At 36.0% G+C, this 19,388-nt stretch overlaps 1 protein-coding gene across 2 annotated transcripts; it reads left to right on the top strand.

The window, feature by feature from the left end:
• The first annotated feature begins 2,854 nt into the window (after window positions 1-2,854).
• On the top strand, window positions 2,855-5,453 carry LOC120352064 (skin secretory protein xP2-like). Of its 2 annotated transcripts, XM_039431558.1 has the most exons (4): window positions 2,856-2,981; window positions 3,770-3,849; window positions 4,643-4,726; window positions 4,913-5,453. In XM_039431558.1, exons 1-4 carry the CDS (start codon window positions 2,967-2,969, stop codon window positions 5,403-5,405), a joined length of 672 nt encoding a protein of 223 aa, XP_039287492.1. In that variant the 5' UTR covers window positions 2,856-2,966; the 3' UTR covers window positions 5,406-5,453. The 2 variants fall into 2 exon arrangements, with proteins under 2 accessions (XP_039287491.1, XP_039287492.1); XM_039431557.1 differs by having other exon boundaries at window positions 2,855-2,981; window positions 4,643-5,453.
• Window positions 5,454-19,388: the final 13,935 nt, after the last annotated feature.

The raw sequence follows: 19,388 nt of genomic DNA, 5'->3' as shown, positions 1-19,388 counted from the left end.
TGGTGATTGATCCATTTATTACCATGTTGCATAATGGATTTATGTACAGAAGAAAAAGAATTGGTCCTAGTACTGTTCCTTGTGGCACTCCAAACTTTACAGTCAGCTTGTTGCTTATACATCCATTGACTCTGACACATTGTGTTCGGTTTGATAGGTAGCTCTTGAAAAGATTCCATGCGACTCCTCTTATTCCATAGTTATCAAGCCTTGAAAGAAGAATGTCATGTGACACCGTATCAAAAGCCTTCTTTAAATCTAAGAATACTGCTAATGGTTTCTCTTCAATGTTTATTTTATCGGCAATCTGAGTGGTCAAATAGTGGATAGCATCATTTGTACTGCGACTAGATCTAAAACCATATTGGTTTGGCGATAGAAGATTATTTTTTTCAAGAAAGCTGATCAGTCTTGTTTTGATACACTTTTCAAAAATTTTTGATAATGTACTGAGTAATGATATGGGTCTGTAGCAATTCATATCTTTCTTATCTCCTGTTTTGAAGATTGGACAAATGACAGCTTCCTTAAGACACTGTGGAAAAACACCTTCCTCAAAAATTCTGTTTGCAATATGTGTTAAAGGCTTGGCAAGTACAGTAATATTCTGTTTGAAAAAATCTGGTTTTAAATTATCGAGTCCAGGTGCACTATTAGCTTTAAGACTATTAATGATTTTCATCATTTCGTCCTCACTGACAGGTGTAAAGAATAATGACCGACAGACTATCTGATCAGCTGCCGCATGCTCATCTGCGCCATTACAATCGCTATTTAGAATGTCCTGGGCCAGTTTTGATCCAATACTAATAAAAAATTCATTGAAAGAATTTGCCATATCTTTATCATCATCTCCCAATTTCAATTCTCTCTCTCCCAAGTTGATTTGGTGGATTTGTGTTCTTGGCCGTTGCACTTCGGTTATTTCTCTTATTACTTCCCATGTTTGCTTAGAGTTGCTGGAAGTTTCAAATCGCCTTGAAAAGTATTGTTTCTTCGCATTTTCTATTACAGTTGTTAGTAGATTTCTGTACCTTCTATAATACTCTCTAAGCTGTAGATTCGCTGTATTATTCTTGCTTTGCCTGTGTAATTTATCTCTCTTCCTTATTGATGTAATTAGTCCATTTGTAATCCAAGGCTTAATTTTTCTTTTTGTGTGCGATACTCTATTAATAACTTTACATTCTTCTGTGTATTTCTTCAGTATTTCTATAATTTCCTTCAAAGCACTATCAGCGCATTCCTGCAGGTACACGGAATTCCAGGTCTCATTCGTTAGTGCTAATGAAAGTTTATTATAATCAATACTTTCATAGTAGTGTTTTCTTCTGTTGTGATTGTGTTCCACCGCATCATATTTAATTCCCAGAATAGTTATGAAATGATCTGTGATAGAATTTGGGAAAACTATTGGTATTATATCTTTTTTAAAGTTTATCAGAATATGATCTATACATGAAGCGCTATTATTTCCAATACGAGTTGCCTTCTTTATACAATGTAGGAATCCATATTCACTGAGTAGATTATCATAGTCTTCCAGTTGCCTGTGCTGATTTGGTTCTTTTGTGTTGATGTTCAAATCTCCTAGAACGATGTGAAAATGCTTTCCATTATCATCCAAAATCTGCCTCAGATCAATGAGAAATTCTGTTAAGTCCAAGTGTGATGGAGATCTATATAACGCTGTTATAACAAACGTATCTTTCCCAATTTTTAAATGCATATTCAAACAGTTGGCTTGCCTAACTGCAATTTCTTTTATTTCGACAAAGTAGTCGGATTTGACATAGATTATTACTCCATCATTCTGTAGAATATTGTTTTCTGTTTTGTGGCAGGTATAATTATTAATTGATTTCAAGGAAACACCTCCAGCGATCCAGCATTCCGTTAAGACTATCACGTCGAAATCCACGTTCAGGTCTTCCAGTTGAATAAGAAATTCTTCAAAATTTTTATTGTAGCTTCTGATGTTGAAATTGATGATTTTCAAGTTGAAAGGTTGGATTGTATTGTTGACATCTTGTGAATTTGCAATCGAAAAGTCTTCAATGTCTAATAAATCCAAATCCTCCATCAAATCAGCCATTTTTGTTTTTGTGTTTATAATTATTTGTGTGCCAATTGTAGATATCCTTGTCCTCGACTGATTGTATTTTTTGAGTTAATGACAGCATGAGATCTTGCTCTCCAACTGTTAAGTATCTGAATGAGTTGGTATGCCTACTAAGTGCTACTATTATGTGCTGAATGCTATTGTAAATCTTGAGTGGTTTAGTATTTTTCCTCACTAGGATAACATCTCTAAACGTTAAACCCTGAGCTTCATGTATAGTTAGTATTGTTAATGAGCCAGCGGGAGCCTTGTTTTTAACAGCTTCCAGTACCATTTGTTTTTCTGATTGCGTGAATGTGAGGATTAAAGTTTGTGGTTGTAGGTTGTGAGGTTCTCCGTTAGTTATTGTTGGTTTAATTGATCGAATAATTTTATTTGTAGTGCAGATATCATTGTAGTAGTTAGACAACATTATTGAAAAATTGAAAACTTGTATGATTCACTAGGGCATCTATCGGTTCCTGTTGGGAAAACGTTGCCTTGTAGCATTGAGGAATCGGTGAGCCTTGAGCAGCCTACTATAACACACGACCATTGTATTATCTATCAACAGATACATCCTATGTCATTAATTTTATTTGACGCCAAGCGAACTGTTTACACCAACAAACTGAAATAGGCTACAGATGAAAATAGAACAAAGTTCAATGCATCAAGCGGTAGCCATAATCAAGTTTTTTGTATGATATCTAATCGTTGCGATTCTAGCTCTTAATGACTTGACATTAGACGACTAAGACACCGCTCATTATTATAAAAAGGGCTCGTTCAAGATGCCTTGTTCAGTCATAAGCATATATTTCCCACATTCCTAATTAGTTCTAATCAACACACAACAAGCAAGATGAAATTCATTCTGGTAAGTTCATCAATTTTCTGTTGAAGAGCGTGAAGATTTCTAGACAATTGGAAATTAATTGGATACAGTATATGATTTGTAACTAGACATTTACTACAGTACTTTATTTCTTTATTTTAACTAGACAATTACATTTTATTAGTTTCAATAGTAGTTCTGTTATAATTGAAGAGACTTGAAATATTGTCAGAAATCCACTTTATTTAAATAAAAATTAATATTTTACAGGAGCATGCTTTCGTGTGTGCTCACACATCATCAGCTGTAAGTTCTGTTATAACTAACTCTACAGTATTTTAAATCTTGGTAAGTTCATACATTTTCTGTTGGAGAGCCTAAAGATCTCCAGACAATTAGAAATTGAGTTCGGTACATCATTATTTCATATGTAACTTAACTGGACATTTAGGTAATGCCTCACACATTTCAACTAAGGCACTAGGGTACTTCTATTTCATTATATAGTACGTGAATTTGTTATTCTACATAGAACTTTTTGGACTTTGAATAAAATCAACATCTACGGCAATGTACCTAGAATTCATTAGCATTGAGTAATAGAATTACAAAAGAGCCAGAAAGAGCCTTGGTTTTTCAATAAGAGAGCAATAGGTAAACGATGTGCAAATATGATAATAATTATTGTTAACATTGAATATAATTATTTTCAAAAACAGTTCAGACAAATAACCATGAACTTCTCTGTCAATTATTCTACTCGAATACATATTTCAACATATCTCGAGTGACAAATTCGAGAAAAATAAATTGTTTATTTGCATTTGCAGGCATTTTTCTTATCCATTGTGGGAGTTGCTACAGCTGGTTCCTATGAACATCCCTATCCACAGGTTTATGCACCAGCAGTGTAAGTATTTCAGAAGGTTTTGAGCATTTATTTTTATTTCAATCAATAAAACATTTCAAAATTTTATTTCTGTCAATTGGATGTTATCAGTGATTTTCAACAAAAATGGAAGTTTAAGAAATGCTTCCTATCTTCAAATACTGTATAATTATTATTATAATTCAAACCAATATCGCTATCCAGATCAAGGTGCTATTTCTAATAGGGATACAAAACATTATATCATTATTCCCCTTCTGAACATTTCACAAAATTCTTGGATAAGTCTACTACTTCTTCTACTTTGAGAGACTGAGAGAAACATTATTCTTTTCATTCTTTTTATAGAGTAGGAAATAAATTTTGGTAGTCTAATACCAGAAAGGAACTAATAAATTAAAATACTCAATTGAGTTGAACGTTTGATGTGTTTAGGCCTATTATTTTTGAAAGAGCATAGCGACTATATAGGAAGTTTCCACTTTTGACTTGAGGCGAGTAGTTTTCGTTTGTGGGTTTGCATGTTCGTCAATAATTTTCGGATGCTTCCACAAACAACTTTTCTTTTTTCCAACACATTCTTAGAACAGCTGTCCAGATCAAGTTCGTTGGCCAAAGAAATTGATTCACAAAATATCAGCGATATTTCTGCCAATTTTCAATCCAGGGGGCTCACTAGTGTAGAATTGAAGGAGCGTTTCTAAATTGAGTGAGACCAAGCTTTGGTAGTAATATTTTACAAACAATTAGATGAACGATAGAATAATCAAATAAATCCTGATGAAATAAAAATGTATTGGTACAATATTTGCAGAGCACCAGCATACTATCCAGCCGTGAACTATGCTCCAGCTGCACCCCCCAACAACCGCGACGTAGCCGCTTCTCCCTACAGCAAATACCCAGCTGCGGTTCCCTACAATCGCGACGTTGCCGGTCCTTCAGCTGCAGCTTCCCATAACCGCGACGTTGCCGCTTCTCCCTACAGCAAATACCCAGCTGCAGTTCCCTACAATCGCGACGTTGCCGGTCCTTCAGTTGCAGCTTCCCATAACCGCGACGTTGCCGCTTCTCCCTACAGCAAATACCCAGCTGCAGTTCCCTACAATCGCGACGTTGCCGGTCCTTCAGCTGCAGCTTCCCATAACCGCGACGTTGCCGCTTCTCCCTACAGCAAATACCCAGCTGCAGTTCCCTACAATCGCGATGTTGCCGCTTCTTCAGCTGCCTCACCTTATGGAAGTTACGCTCAACCAGCCTCAGCAGCTCAACCATCCTCTTACTATGCGCCAGCTCCTGCTAGTCCCTACTACAACAGTTATAACTATGCTCCAGTAGCTCCAGTATCCGCTCCAGCTCCAGTCGCTGCTCCAGCTCCAGTATCCGCTCCAGCTCCAGTCGCTGCTCCAGCTCCAGTATCCGTTCCAGCTCCAGTATCAGCTCCAGCAAGACCCTACACTGCGGCTGCTCCTCCCCCTAATGCAGTGGAAGCCTACATCTTCACTCCAGCCCAGGTGGTCGGGTACGCCCCAGGACCAGCTGTGGGAGCCTCCACTGCTTATGGAAAATGGGATTAACGATAATGGTTACTGGTAAATTAAATAATTTGAGCCAATTCCATGTTGTTTTGTTGCGTTATTTATTCTGTGACACCTTGAAAATTACCTTATTTCCTGAGCCCTGTTGCATGAGTAAATACTAGATAATATCTTAGTATATCTATCTCCCATTCTAATGACCAGCTGAATATTTACATTATTAGTTCGTATTTTCTCATGCATTAGACCCCAGGGAGTAAAATCTCATTGATATTTTGGGTTTCATCATCCCTGTTAATAAGTTACAAATTATTCCAGTCTTTATTCCATTAATTAACAGAGACACGAATTATAATATACAATATTATTGGGAGTGGAAAACAGGCAGAGTCCAAAACTGTCTCTCTCCCGAATCCTTATGAATAATAATAATTCAAATTATCATTTAATAGAGAGCGTAAATGCATGCATAGCATGACACAACATAGAAATTAAAACAATTCAGGATAGTCAACAATTAAAAGAACTACGGTATCCATCAACACTAATAAAATATTATAGAATGAATTGGTTCATTTATAAAGGCGAGACCACATTGAACGTTTTCTCATACGAGTCGGTAGAGCAGGAAGCTCTCTGATTGGCTGATTATCAGCTGATTCCCGAACGCCAACTCAAACAGCCAATTGGAGTGGCCTGCCCTGCCGACTCCTCTGAAAACACCTAATGTGCTCTCGTTCTAACAGTATTTGTTTTACGCAATAAAAACTTCAAAATCAAAGCTGATGCAATAGCAGTTTTCTATATTTGATTGCACATTTTCAGGCTACTCCCAACAAATTGTTCAATTTGAAAATAAAAATAATAATTATCTCATTGATACATAGGCACACTGCACACATTTATTCATTTACTTTATTATGGTCTATTGTTCCAAGCACAGACGAATTTATGGAAAAATCAAAGGATTGAAGGTTTTCCTAGTACATGGTATTTGGGAAAAACCCTTCAATCCTCCACCTTTTTTGCACCACTTTCTCTTTATTTTGTTTTATTGTATACTGTTGTTGATGTTTTGCATGTATTATTTTTGTTAATATAGAACAGACTTGTATGTGTATGTGAAATAGATAAAAATAAAATATAAATATGATAGCGATATTAAAATAAATCACATAATCTCTGCTCAAAGTCAACTACATGAGTCAATATATTGCAGATGACGAGCCAGGTCCTGGCAATAACACACATATCCACAATTCGACACGTTAATTGCTTTACTTCCATGCAATAAGCCTTACTACAATGTTAGCAGGCCTACCCAGTAACAAGCTGTCATCTATCCTACATTTGAGCATACCTGCTCAGTGCTCACTCACAGTCACAGATCTATTCTATTGACGTGGCGGCTCCTTGAGCAGCTGGTTTGCTGGGAGGGGTGGTTTGGGGTATGTGGGGGGGGGGTTCAGGTTAAGTAGGGTGGTGGATGGGGGGCTTTGTCCTAAGGCAAGCCTTGTAAGGGCTGAGCAAGCCCTTTGTGCAGGGCAATTAAGGTAATCATGTCTACAATCGGAATGTCAAATTGATAATCTCGAGGATATGCTGTCAGATAAGACAAGAGCTGAACAACTACTGTTCCCATCCAGCAATGTGAATACTCTCATATCATGCCATGCTATACAAAATCGCTCTGCCTAGCTGTAGTAGCTGACTATTGATGTGAATACTCTCGTATCAATCAATGCTCGACAAAATTGTTTTGTCTGCCTGGCTGGTAGATGATGTTGATGGATCTTTGATTGAATGTTGACATTGTTCTAGTACAATCATGATTACACTTACAAGTAGAGCTATTTGTTATGCATAAACGCCATCATGAAAGGGACAATACATCTGCGAATATACAAATCTGTTAGATAAGTACGATAATAGAAATTATTGCGTGTCAAGGATTTTTTATATATTGAGTAGTTCAGGATTTTTTTGCAAAACTGACTCTCACAGAGAAATGATCTTCATGAAAATCAGAGGATACCAATGCTTAGTGTACTCTAAGTTACATTTACCAAGGGTATACTCTAGCACCCATGTAAACAAACCTTTATTATACTTACCACAACAGCAATGTTTGCATTTTCTAACCTGATTGAATCATTTCAACATAGAAGAATTTCCATTCTCAATGTCAATTGAATTGATTTCTTTAGTACATTTCCAACCATTATCGACTTGTTATTTCAAAATTGTTCAGAAGACTTATAGACCATATGGAATATGAAATGTTCACTTACTTGAGTTACGGTATCACAGTATACATATCTATTCTGTGACGGTATGTTCCCGGATCGTACAATTGAGTCCTATGGGTCTTGTGTACCTATGTGTGATTACTCTACCATTTCTTATACAAATTCGATTGCTTTTGACAAGAAAATTATTTATTAATTTCCTGTTCAGCCTATTTATTTGATTGCATTAGGGTACGAATTCTACAGGCTATATAGTAGCTATCCCTCTATCCATTTTGAATGAAAACGACTTGATACTGTCAAAACAAAGTTGTAATAACCATGTAATTTCAATATCGAATCGTTTTGAATCAGTGGTTTCGACAATATCAAGTTATTTCAATTAAATTTATAAGGAATTGAATGATCAATTTGTGGACTAACCAATCAGTTTCAATATCATCTATATATATATATAAAAATGAATGTCTGTTTGTGTGTTAGTTTGTTCCCTATAGACTCGAAACTACTTGACAGAACGGCATGAAACTTTGGAAATATGTTGTGTGAATATTGGGGATGGTTTCTGACCAGAATAGGGGGGGCTGATAATAATTATACATTAATCCATTTTACAGATCTGTGTTTTCGAAATCGTCGGCCGAGCGGCTAACGTAGAACGGGAAGATGGTCATGATTCAAAATCATGTTATGATAATATGATTTAGCATCTAAACTTACCAGCTGTAATAAAACACGTCACTCTGTGATAAAATTGTTTACTGGAATTAAAACGGTAGTCTTAAGCACATAGGAAGTCCGTATTGAGATGTAAATGAAAATATTGATTGTCAGATAAATTTCATGATTCACCAAAAAATAAAGTCAAGTGTGACAAGAGATACATTGACTTTTTGGCGGTACGAAGTTTGTCGGGTAAGCTAGTAGCTTAAATATAACAAGCAGCTCGAGAGCAGACACTACTTCAATCTTCAAGACATGCAATATCAATTAGTTTTGAATCTGGTTTGAACAATATCAAACCATATGGTATGGTTTATACTTATTTGATATCATAAGTCGTTTTCATTCAAATTATAAAGAATTGAACAATCAATATATAATATAACCAATCAGTTCCAAAATTATATTCAATATTACAAGCAACACAAGAACAGAACTACTACTACTTTGAGAAATGCGTTTCGGCAGAAAGTTGCTGAGTTGCTGAGGAGTGGGGGAGAGAGAAGGTGAGAGAGAGAGAGTGATACTCATTCACCTTCTGACAAGCTGTTGTTCTGAGGCTGAGAATGGCTGTAGGTTGTAGGCTAACTTCCCTGCAGCGGTTTGCGCATATGATTAATGGTGGCGCTTGAGAGAGACAGGGCCTGATGAGTCTGAAGAGAGAGAGAGTGAGAGAGTGAGTGAGTGATGCAACTAAACTGCGTGACGTATGCAGGTAGTTTGAGGGTGGAAAACATAAGGTAAGTTAGCGGCATGATAAATGAATAAGAGCGCGGCTCTGCCGAAGAGAAAAGGCCTGTTTGCCTGATATTGTGGCAAATCAGAGCCCTGAGGCTTCAGCGACAAGGCTTGCCTTTCATGATGCGTGTCAGTTGAATTCCATTTCACAACGGCAGATAGATTGCCTACGCCCCGTGTGAATCGAGCCCTTTGTGTGGCCTGGTATTGTATCGAATTTGCGCGAGCTAGCTACGCCGTCTATTATTATCATCATAGACGTTATTGTCGTTCATAGTGCGCTCGCTCCCTATCTCCTTCTCATTCTCTCATGAAATTTTCACGTCGCCCTCTCTCTCAGACGCAAGACGTTCTGCTACCGGTGAAATGGTTTGAAATTTTTAACATGCAACCTATTATGTTGCCTAACTGGGTTACGTCTGTTGAGTTGGGCCAAGTCTGGAGTAAAATATGCATATAGTTCAAGCACTCGAGCTCTACTGCGAGTGGGCCGGTAGACTGAATGTTTGAAGCTGGTAAAAGGGATTGTAGGAGATTATTTGTAAGTGAATGATATTCTGTCGAACAAAATTTTGTCATTTTGGTTGGGATCGATGATATTCACGGAATTTATATCATGAATCGCCCATGAAATCAGTGGCGCCATTTCACCAAACTGCTAGGGGGGGGGGGCAAAAACCAAGAGTTATTGGGGGAGAGGAATACCTCCAAAGGATATAGGGACCTGGGTTTTTCCCCATAAATATGTTACATTCGAAAATGTTATTATATGCTTAATTTTTTCCAGTTTTATACAAATGTGGTTGAACTATCAATACAAACATATACATTATTAGTTTTTAAATTTAATCATGAAATATTTATTAGAAATATAGGTCTACAGAGAGGCCCTAAAGTAGGAATACACTGAAACAGATTTCTTAAAAATCATGGAAAAAGATAAATTTTTCTTTTACAATGGCAATTTCAACAATTTCATTGGGGATCATATTATTGGAGAATAACTTTCAGTTAGAAAGCTAAAGATACATCAAGCTGTTCCCATAATTCTCAACAACTCTTTACATACATATTTGAATGTCTGATTGTGCCCTTTCTTTTGCTTTCACTGTGACATCTTGCAACTTGTTAATTCTCACATTGAAATTTATGCAATAAACTCACTTATTGTGCCCTGATCAATAAGTGTACCCATTCTATATTCAAACTATACCACAGAGAAAAATGTATTCTTTATTACTCTGTACCCGATATCCATCCAAAGGCAATTTTGATACATTGTTGATACTGTAGAAGGAATTATACTACTGCTGTTGAAAAAAGTTTTAAATCATTATGAGATTCTAAGGATTCATGTAGATGGACCCGCATTTTCATTATTTATCTAATCCTTGGGGTCTAGCCCCCCCCTGCCCCCCCTAAATGGCGCCCCTGCATGAAATGTTGAGAGCTCCAGTTTTTGAAGGTTTTATTTTAATATTTTTTGACTTGGGCCTTTTCTCTGATGTATAACGGTTTGTGGACACAAATAATTACTTTCTCATGAATATTCTATGTATTCATACATTTCTATAGCCTAAGCTTATGATAAATTATCAAATATTCATAATTAATTATTGAGAGCTGAAGTTTGATTTGGGAGCCTCTTCAACATAAAGTTAGGGCCAAGACACATGAAGCGTTTCATCAGGCGGCTTTGCACTGACGGCGGGCGAGTCGGCAGGGCAAGAAGCTCTCTTGGCTGATTATCGACTGATTCCCAGACGCCAACCCAATCAGCTGACAATCAGCCAATCGTAGAGCTTCCTGCCCAGTGAGAGAAAGCCTGAGAAAATACTTAATGTGGCTTGGCCCTTACAATCTGCTTTCACCAAGATGACAAACTACGAAATGAATAATGGGATTGTAATTGGTAAATGATATTTGGCTCAGTATTTTTCCGCTATGCCACCTAATTCAGAGTAATGTCAAAGTTATGCAATACAAGAGCTCGGCCTCAGAGAATGCAGGGGTGAGTTTTCGGGTTTGAAGAAGCAGTAGAGGTGCTTTGTCTGCTGCCTTTGGGAGCGGGGTACGGGGGCGGCCAGTCAGAAGTGACGGTCACGTTTTGATTAATCGTCACCGCCTCCACGAATAATTGCAAAGCGTGTTGCTTGCCGCCTTCAAGTTCGGGGGTGGGAGAGCGGATTCAGCCACCCCCGAACTAATCGACTAAGGAATCTACCCCCTTTCTCTCACTCTACCACAACACAGGCTTCTTGTAGATGCAAACAAGACTTCTGGAATAACAGAGGGATGTTTTCGGAATGAGAGGTTGGTACGGATCTAAGAAATGCCTAATTTATGCATGTGACTATTCAAGTGTGAGATATGAAGTCTAAATAGCTCTTATGCTGCAGTCTGATACAATACGGTTCAGTAGGGATTATATAAGGATGCAGGAAATGTCCAACCAATGCATGTATCTATTCAAGTGTGAGATATGACGTCTAAATAGCAATACAAGGGAAGTAGCTGACCCCTAAGAATTGAGTACGATATTGGTATACCTGAATATCATGGTACTCCGCAAAATAATATCACTACTACTTTGAGTAGTGAGTAGTGAGATAGTTATTCAATAGTAGTGGTGGAAATTAAGGTTAGAAGTTGATTTTCCTCTTGATTCTTCAAGTACAACTATACATTTCCAATATATCAACAATAAATAATATCGCCAGTATACCAACAATATATCAACTTCGTAAGAAGTTCTATTGATGCGGGATATAGCATTACTATTTATTATTCGAAAAATCAACTCACATTTTTTCAAGTATCAGGCATCAGTAATCTTTTGTTTCACAGTTCCAATAATAATTATCTTCTTTGTCGAATAAGAATCTTTATTGACCAATAAGTACATGATATTATACAATAGGCTTTGTCACTTTGTGAGGGCGCAACACGCGACCCAGTCAAACATATTACAAAAATTAAGATTACAAATCAATTACCAGTCCAGTTATTTATGTCAGTAAGATTAAGATACTCTTCAGTAGAGTAAAAAGCACTTTGCTTCAGCCAATAGGATATTGCTGGGATAAATTTTTTTGTTGGCAGGATCCTGATAGTGCGCGGTAATTTGTTAAACAATAAATATTGCTGATACCTATGGCTTTTTAATGATTTGCTTAGTCTAATATATGGCGTAACTATGTTATCCCTGTGTCTAGTTAGATGTGCATGCTGATGATAGTGTTGTTTGAAATCATTTATATGTTTTTAACATAAATTAGGTTACAGTAAATGTACATAGATGGAAGAGTCATAATATTCAGTTCAATAAAGCTATTTTTACAAGTTTCATCACTCTTCAGGCCAACTATGCAACGGATAGCTTTTTTCTGCCATACGAATACTTTTTTCATCTCACTACTATTACCCCACAGTCGAAGTCCATAATTAAGTTGAGAGTGAAAAAGACCATAATAGGTAAGAATCAAGACTTCCTTACTAACATTACATTTCAATTTCCTTAAAAGAAACATGACTCTGGCCAACTTTTTACATAAATATTCTACATGAATATCAGCGGAATATATTTTTGGCTGGTATTTAAAAGACTGAATCTATTATGGATCACAATGGACTATAAATTATTAATTTATGATTCATGGGCTGAATTGTTCTTGAAGGAGGTGTGTCTTTGGATGAGCATTTTCTATGTATTAACCACGGGACGCATCATTATTGCTATATACTTGATTAATTGCATGATATTTTCCATTTGGATTGTACTTGTTGATTAGATAACAGAGGGTGTTTGGTTTGCAAGTGAGAAGAATTAATTTTACAAGACAATTGATATGTGTAATTGGTTAATTTGTGTATTTGATAAAGATAAAAATTGCGATGCAACTGAGAAGAAGAATCAATTTTATTCCACACGATGATTGATTTGTGTAATAATGTAGAGCATTATCTCCTTATCTCTTTGTAGGTTTTGTGCTGCTGTATCTTCTGCGGCAAGGAAACAATTGAAATTGATCTGCGGCCTGCTTTTGGGCATTAAGAGGGATTTCTCTCCTTCACTCGCCTGCTGCTAAATAGAATGAACAATGCCTTCAGTGAGGAGAAAGAGTAATATGACTCTATAGTTGCTTGGAAATCACCATTCTTCTTGGTTATAACTTATAATTCACCCCACACAGGCTAGTCCTCGGGGCGTTTTTTGTTTTATTCATTCTCATAAAAGAATCTTATCATTTTGTAACATCATTATTACTGTACATGTCTATGTTTAGATGATAAGAAACAGATTTTTTCCTGTTATTGTACTAGTTTTTGGATGAATGAAATCTTTTTCATTATTTTCATTTCATAATTTACACGATTTTATAGTAGAGGAGATGAATAAGCTCTACTGTGAAGATTTTCAATGATTTTTTCATCTTTATTCAACATTATTCTATTTCTCTCTCGTGATTGACAATGAGCAAATAAGTTGTCAATGTCTGCCATGAATATATTAATTATATTGAGAAATTTGATGTAATTATCTTATTCAATATAGAGACAATGTGACCTGACAAAACGTGGAATGATAGATTTATTGCAAATTGCCATCGATATAGCAAATTATCAAATACTTAATTCTTTTTTGAGGGTTACTGAAACTATTGAGACAAAATAAAAGTTATCAAGTATCCTTATCAAGAAGAGTACAAACTACTTATGCTGTGATAAAAATGGTACTCAAATTTGATTGTGTTTCTATGAATCAACAAAATGTTGGAAAAATCCACTTATCTCCCAATACATCGATTAATATCTTCTACATTGATACTGAGAATTAAAGCCTTGCCATCGAAAATTGATAAATTTTTTCACAAGTTTTGAAAATATTCGTGAGAAAGTCATGAATGTATAATAATAGAGAGAACCTGATTTCTTATCTACTGGCAGAGTCTAATATTAAAATAATGATCTTTTCTCTAATCAATTCTATAGCTGCAACCTCACAAACCATTTCAATCGACATATCTTTAACCTGCCGAAGTTCCTTGTAGTCAAGTCATTGTCATTGTATTTTCTCTCATCAATGAATGGTATCATGCTAATAGTAAGCCATTCGATTCCAAATATTCTAGTATAGTTGTATTTTACCTTGAGGTTATACTTATTCAATATCTATTCAATAAGATGACGAAGTTGTTTTCAATTCAAATTTCATTTTATTCACCAAAATAGGATATATCATAAATGAGGATGCATCCACATTGTACCCTTCCGATTGATAAATGAATTTTACAAATCAATCATTTGTTCATCAAATTGATAACTTACATACTAGTTGTTTCAACAACTAGAACTAGTTTCTTGGTATTTTGATGAATCTATTTGAAGAATGTGACACAATCTTATATTTCATTTCCATCCCTAAATTGGAAAGTCATTGAAGCATATTTTTTTGCATTGTTACCCTAAGTACCTGAACCTCCCTGACTAAAGTCCAAATATCTCAACAATCTTCTGCTATAATGAAGTGCTTGAGGATGCTTCTGAAAAGTGTTTGCACGAAGAATGAACGCCTACACCATGATCTCCGACGGTATTCAGCAGATTCATCGTTGCATACACCTTGAGTGAACATCTTTGTCCAAGTGTTTCTGCTTTATCTCTCTTCAGCCCTTACAGGAAATCGAATTTCCCAGTAAAGGGAAGCAGCTTGCACGCACAAGGCGAGGCGAGATAAGCTTCACAAACCGGAAGTCCGGAAGTTGACCTTCAGGAAGGAAGCAAGTCGCATATCTTGGATTATCCCTTCTCTCCATGACTATATCTTTGTCCTCAAACTTCTTTTCCTCACAAGAAAGTTTCTCTTGGGTCTTTCTTCTCGTTCCTTTCCTCGAATTTCAGCCCTCACCTGTCTATCACGCATGCTATTTTTATTCAATACAAAAACTTTCACATTTTCTTTCCTTGTTTCTGAAGCTCCCCGAGAAACTTGATGGTCCAATTTCCGAGAAGATTCTGTTTGAAATGCTCAACATCAATTCTTGATTTTCTTCGTCCTGCTCAATAATTCTTGGGAGACTCCTAAGAAAACTACATAGTAGTTTTTCAAAGTGGAAACTTTCAACACATTGAAATGGAATTCCACATATCAGTGAACGTGTCAGATACAGTGATAACTTGTTGCCATGAATTCTGTTGGGACTATTTTCATATTGAAAATGACTGGAAATTACGTCAAAATACATCTAAAAGCCACTTACTAAAAGATAAATTTCAGCTACTATTTTCAGTTGTTACACCATAATATCAATCACTAGTAAACTGAAATCAAAATTTAACATGTCCGATACAGTGATCACTTGTTGCCATTGATCTTCCGCGGTCCATTCAGGGAAAACCACTGATGGGGGGGGGGGCGGTACTCCTCAGAAATTTCCTGAAAATTGATAGTTCAACTACATTAATTTTAATAATTCAAATATTTAGGATAGTTATTACTCTGTATGTATTTCGATATCAATGTTCTTAAAATATATTGAAGTTTGATATTATGCCATGATTAAAATTATCAAAATTAGAATGAAGGCAATGAAAATTAATTTATTGTTAATCTTTATTCTTTTTATATGAAGAATGTTTACGTATGAAATTGTCAAAACCATTCATGAATTTAGTCCATCTTTATAGCTATTGAAATACCAAGATAAATTAAATTAAACGTTTTACTAGGCATAAAATAATTGGATAAAATAATGCAACTATATTCAATCAATAGCCAGCTTTCTATTAAGAATAAGATACAGATAAGTAACTCTAATAAAAAATGTAAGAAATTGAGATGTAAAATAAAATAAGAAACCACACATAGTCTTTTAGCCGTTAAGGCTAGATGTCGCTCACATTGGAAGAACTATCTTCCTTCTAATTTTGTTACACTGCTGATGTTTACTTATTGTTCTGGTTGTTTTTTGAAAATTAATTTTCATTGAGACTTTGGAGGGTTTCTTTTGGATTTTTTTCTAAATTTTTTCGTTGAGATCGGTATGACATCGCGATCCACACAAAACTAGCTGGCGGTCCGGATCCGGACCGCGATTTGGTGACCACTGCTCTGATCTCTCTTGGTTCATGGCTCTTGAAATAGTCTTGGAATAATAGAACTATTTAAGTGAGAGCATAAAACTCTAGCCTTATTATTGTTGTTGTGAAGGTGATGTTGTGATAATCATTCATTTAGATTGAAACTACTTGATATCTTAAAAAAATCACTGGTTTATTAAAACTATGTAAGATATGTTGTTTAATCAGTTGAGATTATAATGAGATCACCAATATTGTTTGAATAAAGAAGTGGTTTTGACAATATCCAGTCATTTAATTTAATGAAGCCTATTCCGTAGTACTCACACTCAGTTTCCTGTTTTGTTGTGACCATATTTGGAATACTTGGACGTGTCTAGTCTCAGCCAATCACAGTCGGGCTGGCCAACAGCTAAAGGCTGATAGCAGGGCTTCATCCACACTGTATAATACTGCTGCTCAATTATTGAGTTTTTCATTTTACTAGTGATTGATTATAATGTAACAACTGAAACTAGTAACTCAAATTTGTTCTAAAGATTAGTGGCTTTGAAGTGTATTATGACTCGTTTTCAGTAATTTTTTAGTACTGATTTTTTTCTTTTAGTACTTCTTTAGTACTGATACTGTTTCTAGTCCCATTGAAACTCATGGCAATAATAGTCTCACTGTACCGGATACGTTCACTGATGTGGTAATCCGTTTATACTGTGTTGAATGTCTTCACTTTGTTATCAGATGAGCACGTTGAATTGTCGGTCCCGGCTGAAGTATGATCGTGGGAAGGCCCTTTGATGGACAGGCGGAGTGGGACCTTCCCTCGATGGGTCTCCCCACCAACAAAAGCCATACTAATTACTTTTTTATTCTGATAAGAGTCAATAACTACGTTGATTAACTAATTTTCTCGCACATTATTATAGAAGATACAACAATTGAATTTCAAAAGTTAGTTATTCCATTTGACAAGCTTCAAACATAATTGAAGAGACTTGAAATGTTGTAGAAAAATCAATTGTATTCTCATTCCACAACATCAATATTCACTCTACAAACTTAATCAAAGCTTTATACAATTCATTTCCTTCAGCTTCATGTTGAAGTGACATTGTTTTCACATCCATAGCTCAAAGAACACCTTTTTGAATGTTCACTTTGTATTTAGCAAGGATAAAAGCTTCGCTGAATCTCCATTGTTGAGCGTAGGTTGCGAATTCAAACAATAATTCTATCTCTGTCGGTGATTAGGCAAATAGAAACTCTCAACTTCAAAAATCTATTACAACATACATGACGTCGCTATAAAGGGATGTGGAATTAAATAATTACGGCGCTCGCAGCCGTACAAGTGAATTGAATCAGTGTTGCCAACTGATTTTCAAGGCGGATTTCCCTTTCAATTCCAAGTGAAACACCTCATCTGTATAATTTGACTGACGACGATGAACTTTACGCTAACGACTTGTATAAAGAATCCAAAGTACCTGCTTCCTCACAAAACGCCCTGGGACTATCGCTTTGCTTCCAACTGAAGCGTCTACCAACTTAATGAGCAAAGTTATTCGCTAATCACCGCTGGAAAAGCCTTATGTGAATAACCCTTGTGCTAATTTCGCCGACTAAAGACTTAGCTGTGGCTGCAAAATCACTTACTCCACAATTTAACCCATTTCTTGGCCGAAGAAAAGATTGGAAAAGGTTTCACTATTGAACTTTGTTATCACTTCTTACTATACTTTCTATTCACGAGCTATACTTACTTGACCCTTGAACATCGTTCTTGAAGCCTTTATAGAGAAAGGAGTCACAAAAGAGGAATATAATTAGTAGTAATGTATAGGATACATGAGTTCAGGTGTATAGTCTACGCCGAATTATTATTTTTATTGCAGATGATGTAGAAAACATCATCGCCACGTTTGCAGACGACACAGCAATCCAGGAGACAACAATGAAGAAGCAACAAGAAAAATTCAAGTAAGTCTCATGAAAATTCAAAAATGGACCATAGACTGGAGAATTAAATTGAATGAAAAGAAGTCTGTGCATGTGACCTTTGCAAATAGACCGCATGATTACATACCAGTCAGAATCAACAACCACGTGATACCATAATGCAAACGAGGCAAAATATGTTGGCATTAATCTGGATGTCAAACTTCGGTGAAAAGCCATGTCGAGAAAAAGAGGGATGAGCTCAACTACAAGTATAATAGGATGTATCGGCTGATAGGAAGGAATTCAAGCTTATCAACCTACGATAAAATTCTAATCTACAACAAATACTGAGGCTTGTCTGGTTGTATGGTGCGCAACTGTGGGGCTATGCAGCAGAGAGCAATATTGAAATTATTTATTTATTTATTTATTAGAACAGTCACAAACACGATATTTGGAAAGATTATCCAACGTTTACAAAACAAGCTTCTGCGAAATGCTGTCAATGCTCCATATTTCATCAGGAACGCCGACCTTCATGGAGACCTTCAGGTGGAGACAGTCAAGGAGATATTGTGGAAACAGCAAGGACCTATGAAGAGGCTCTACATGACCACCACAATGTTGAGGAAATCCAGCTTTTGGACAACTCAACATTAATGAGGAGATTGAAAAGGAACAAGCCAACAGATCTGGTGTAAACCTCTGGGAGTGCTCAGTGGAAGTTGAAAAAATTAATATCAATTTAGTGCAGTGATTATGAATGAGCTAATTTAAAACAAGGAGAAGCTATTACAAGATTCTTCTTGTAAAATGACTTGGAGTATTAATTAAAGATAGAAACATACTGATCGTTAGTCCTAGTACTAGTAACCGTTATATACAATAAAAAAAGTGTCCGCATGAGCTTTTTGTTTTTACGTGGGTAGTGGATAGTGCGAGGGTGATTTGCTAAGTGGATTTTATGAATCACATTGACAAACGAATGTTACATTGTCATGTAACTGACCTATCTCAACGTAGTTCATAATTTAAAATCATAAGAGTTTGCTATGTATAGATGTGAGATGATAACAGTGTTGTGAGCATGAACATCTTGTAACATAGTACGAATATGTTTAGATAAAAATATTTTAGAACAAAAGATGGAATATCAGATGGAAGTTAAACTTCCTTAAGTTTTCTCTGTAAAATACGATGGTGGGTCTTGAGATTTGAGAGAATACTGTTCCAGAGTTTCATGTATTCCTATATGAAGGAAGAAGGTTGCCGTGTTCCATTGATATAAATCATG

The sequence above is a fragment of the Nilaparvata lugens genome, chromosome 6 (genome assembly GCF_014356525.2).
Source record: "Nilaparvata lugens isolate BPH chromosome 6, ASM1435652v1, whole genome shotgun sequence".
NCBI classification, from domain to species: domain Eukaryota; kingdom Metazoa; phylum Arthropoda; class Insecta; order Hemiptera; family Delphacidae; genus Nilaparvata; species Nilaparvata lugens.
The sequence above is the reverse complement of the archived record's forward strand: the minus strand, read 5'-3'. Positions and strand labels throughout refer to the sequence as shown.

Bases quoted from the DNA above. Each gene is read 5' to 3' on its own strand.
- LOC120352064 (XM_039431557.1), top strand. The intron at 3,850-4,642 runs GTAAGTATTTCA...CAATATTTGCAG, and splicing joins CAGGTTTATGCACCAGCAGT to AGCACCAGCATACTATCCAG.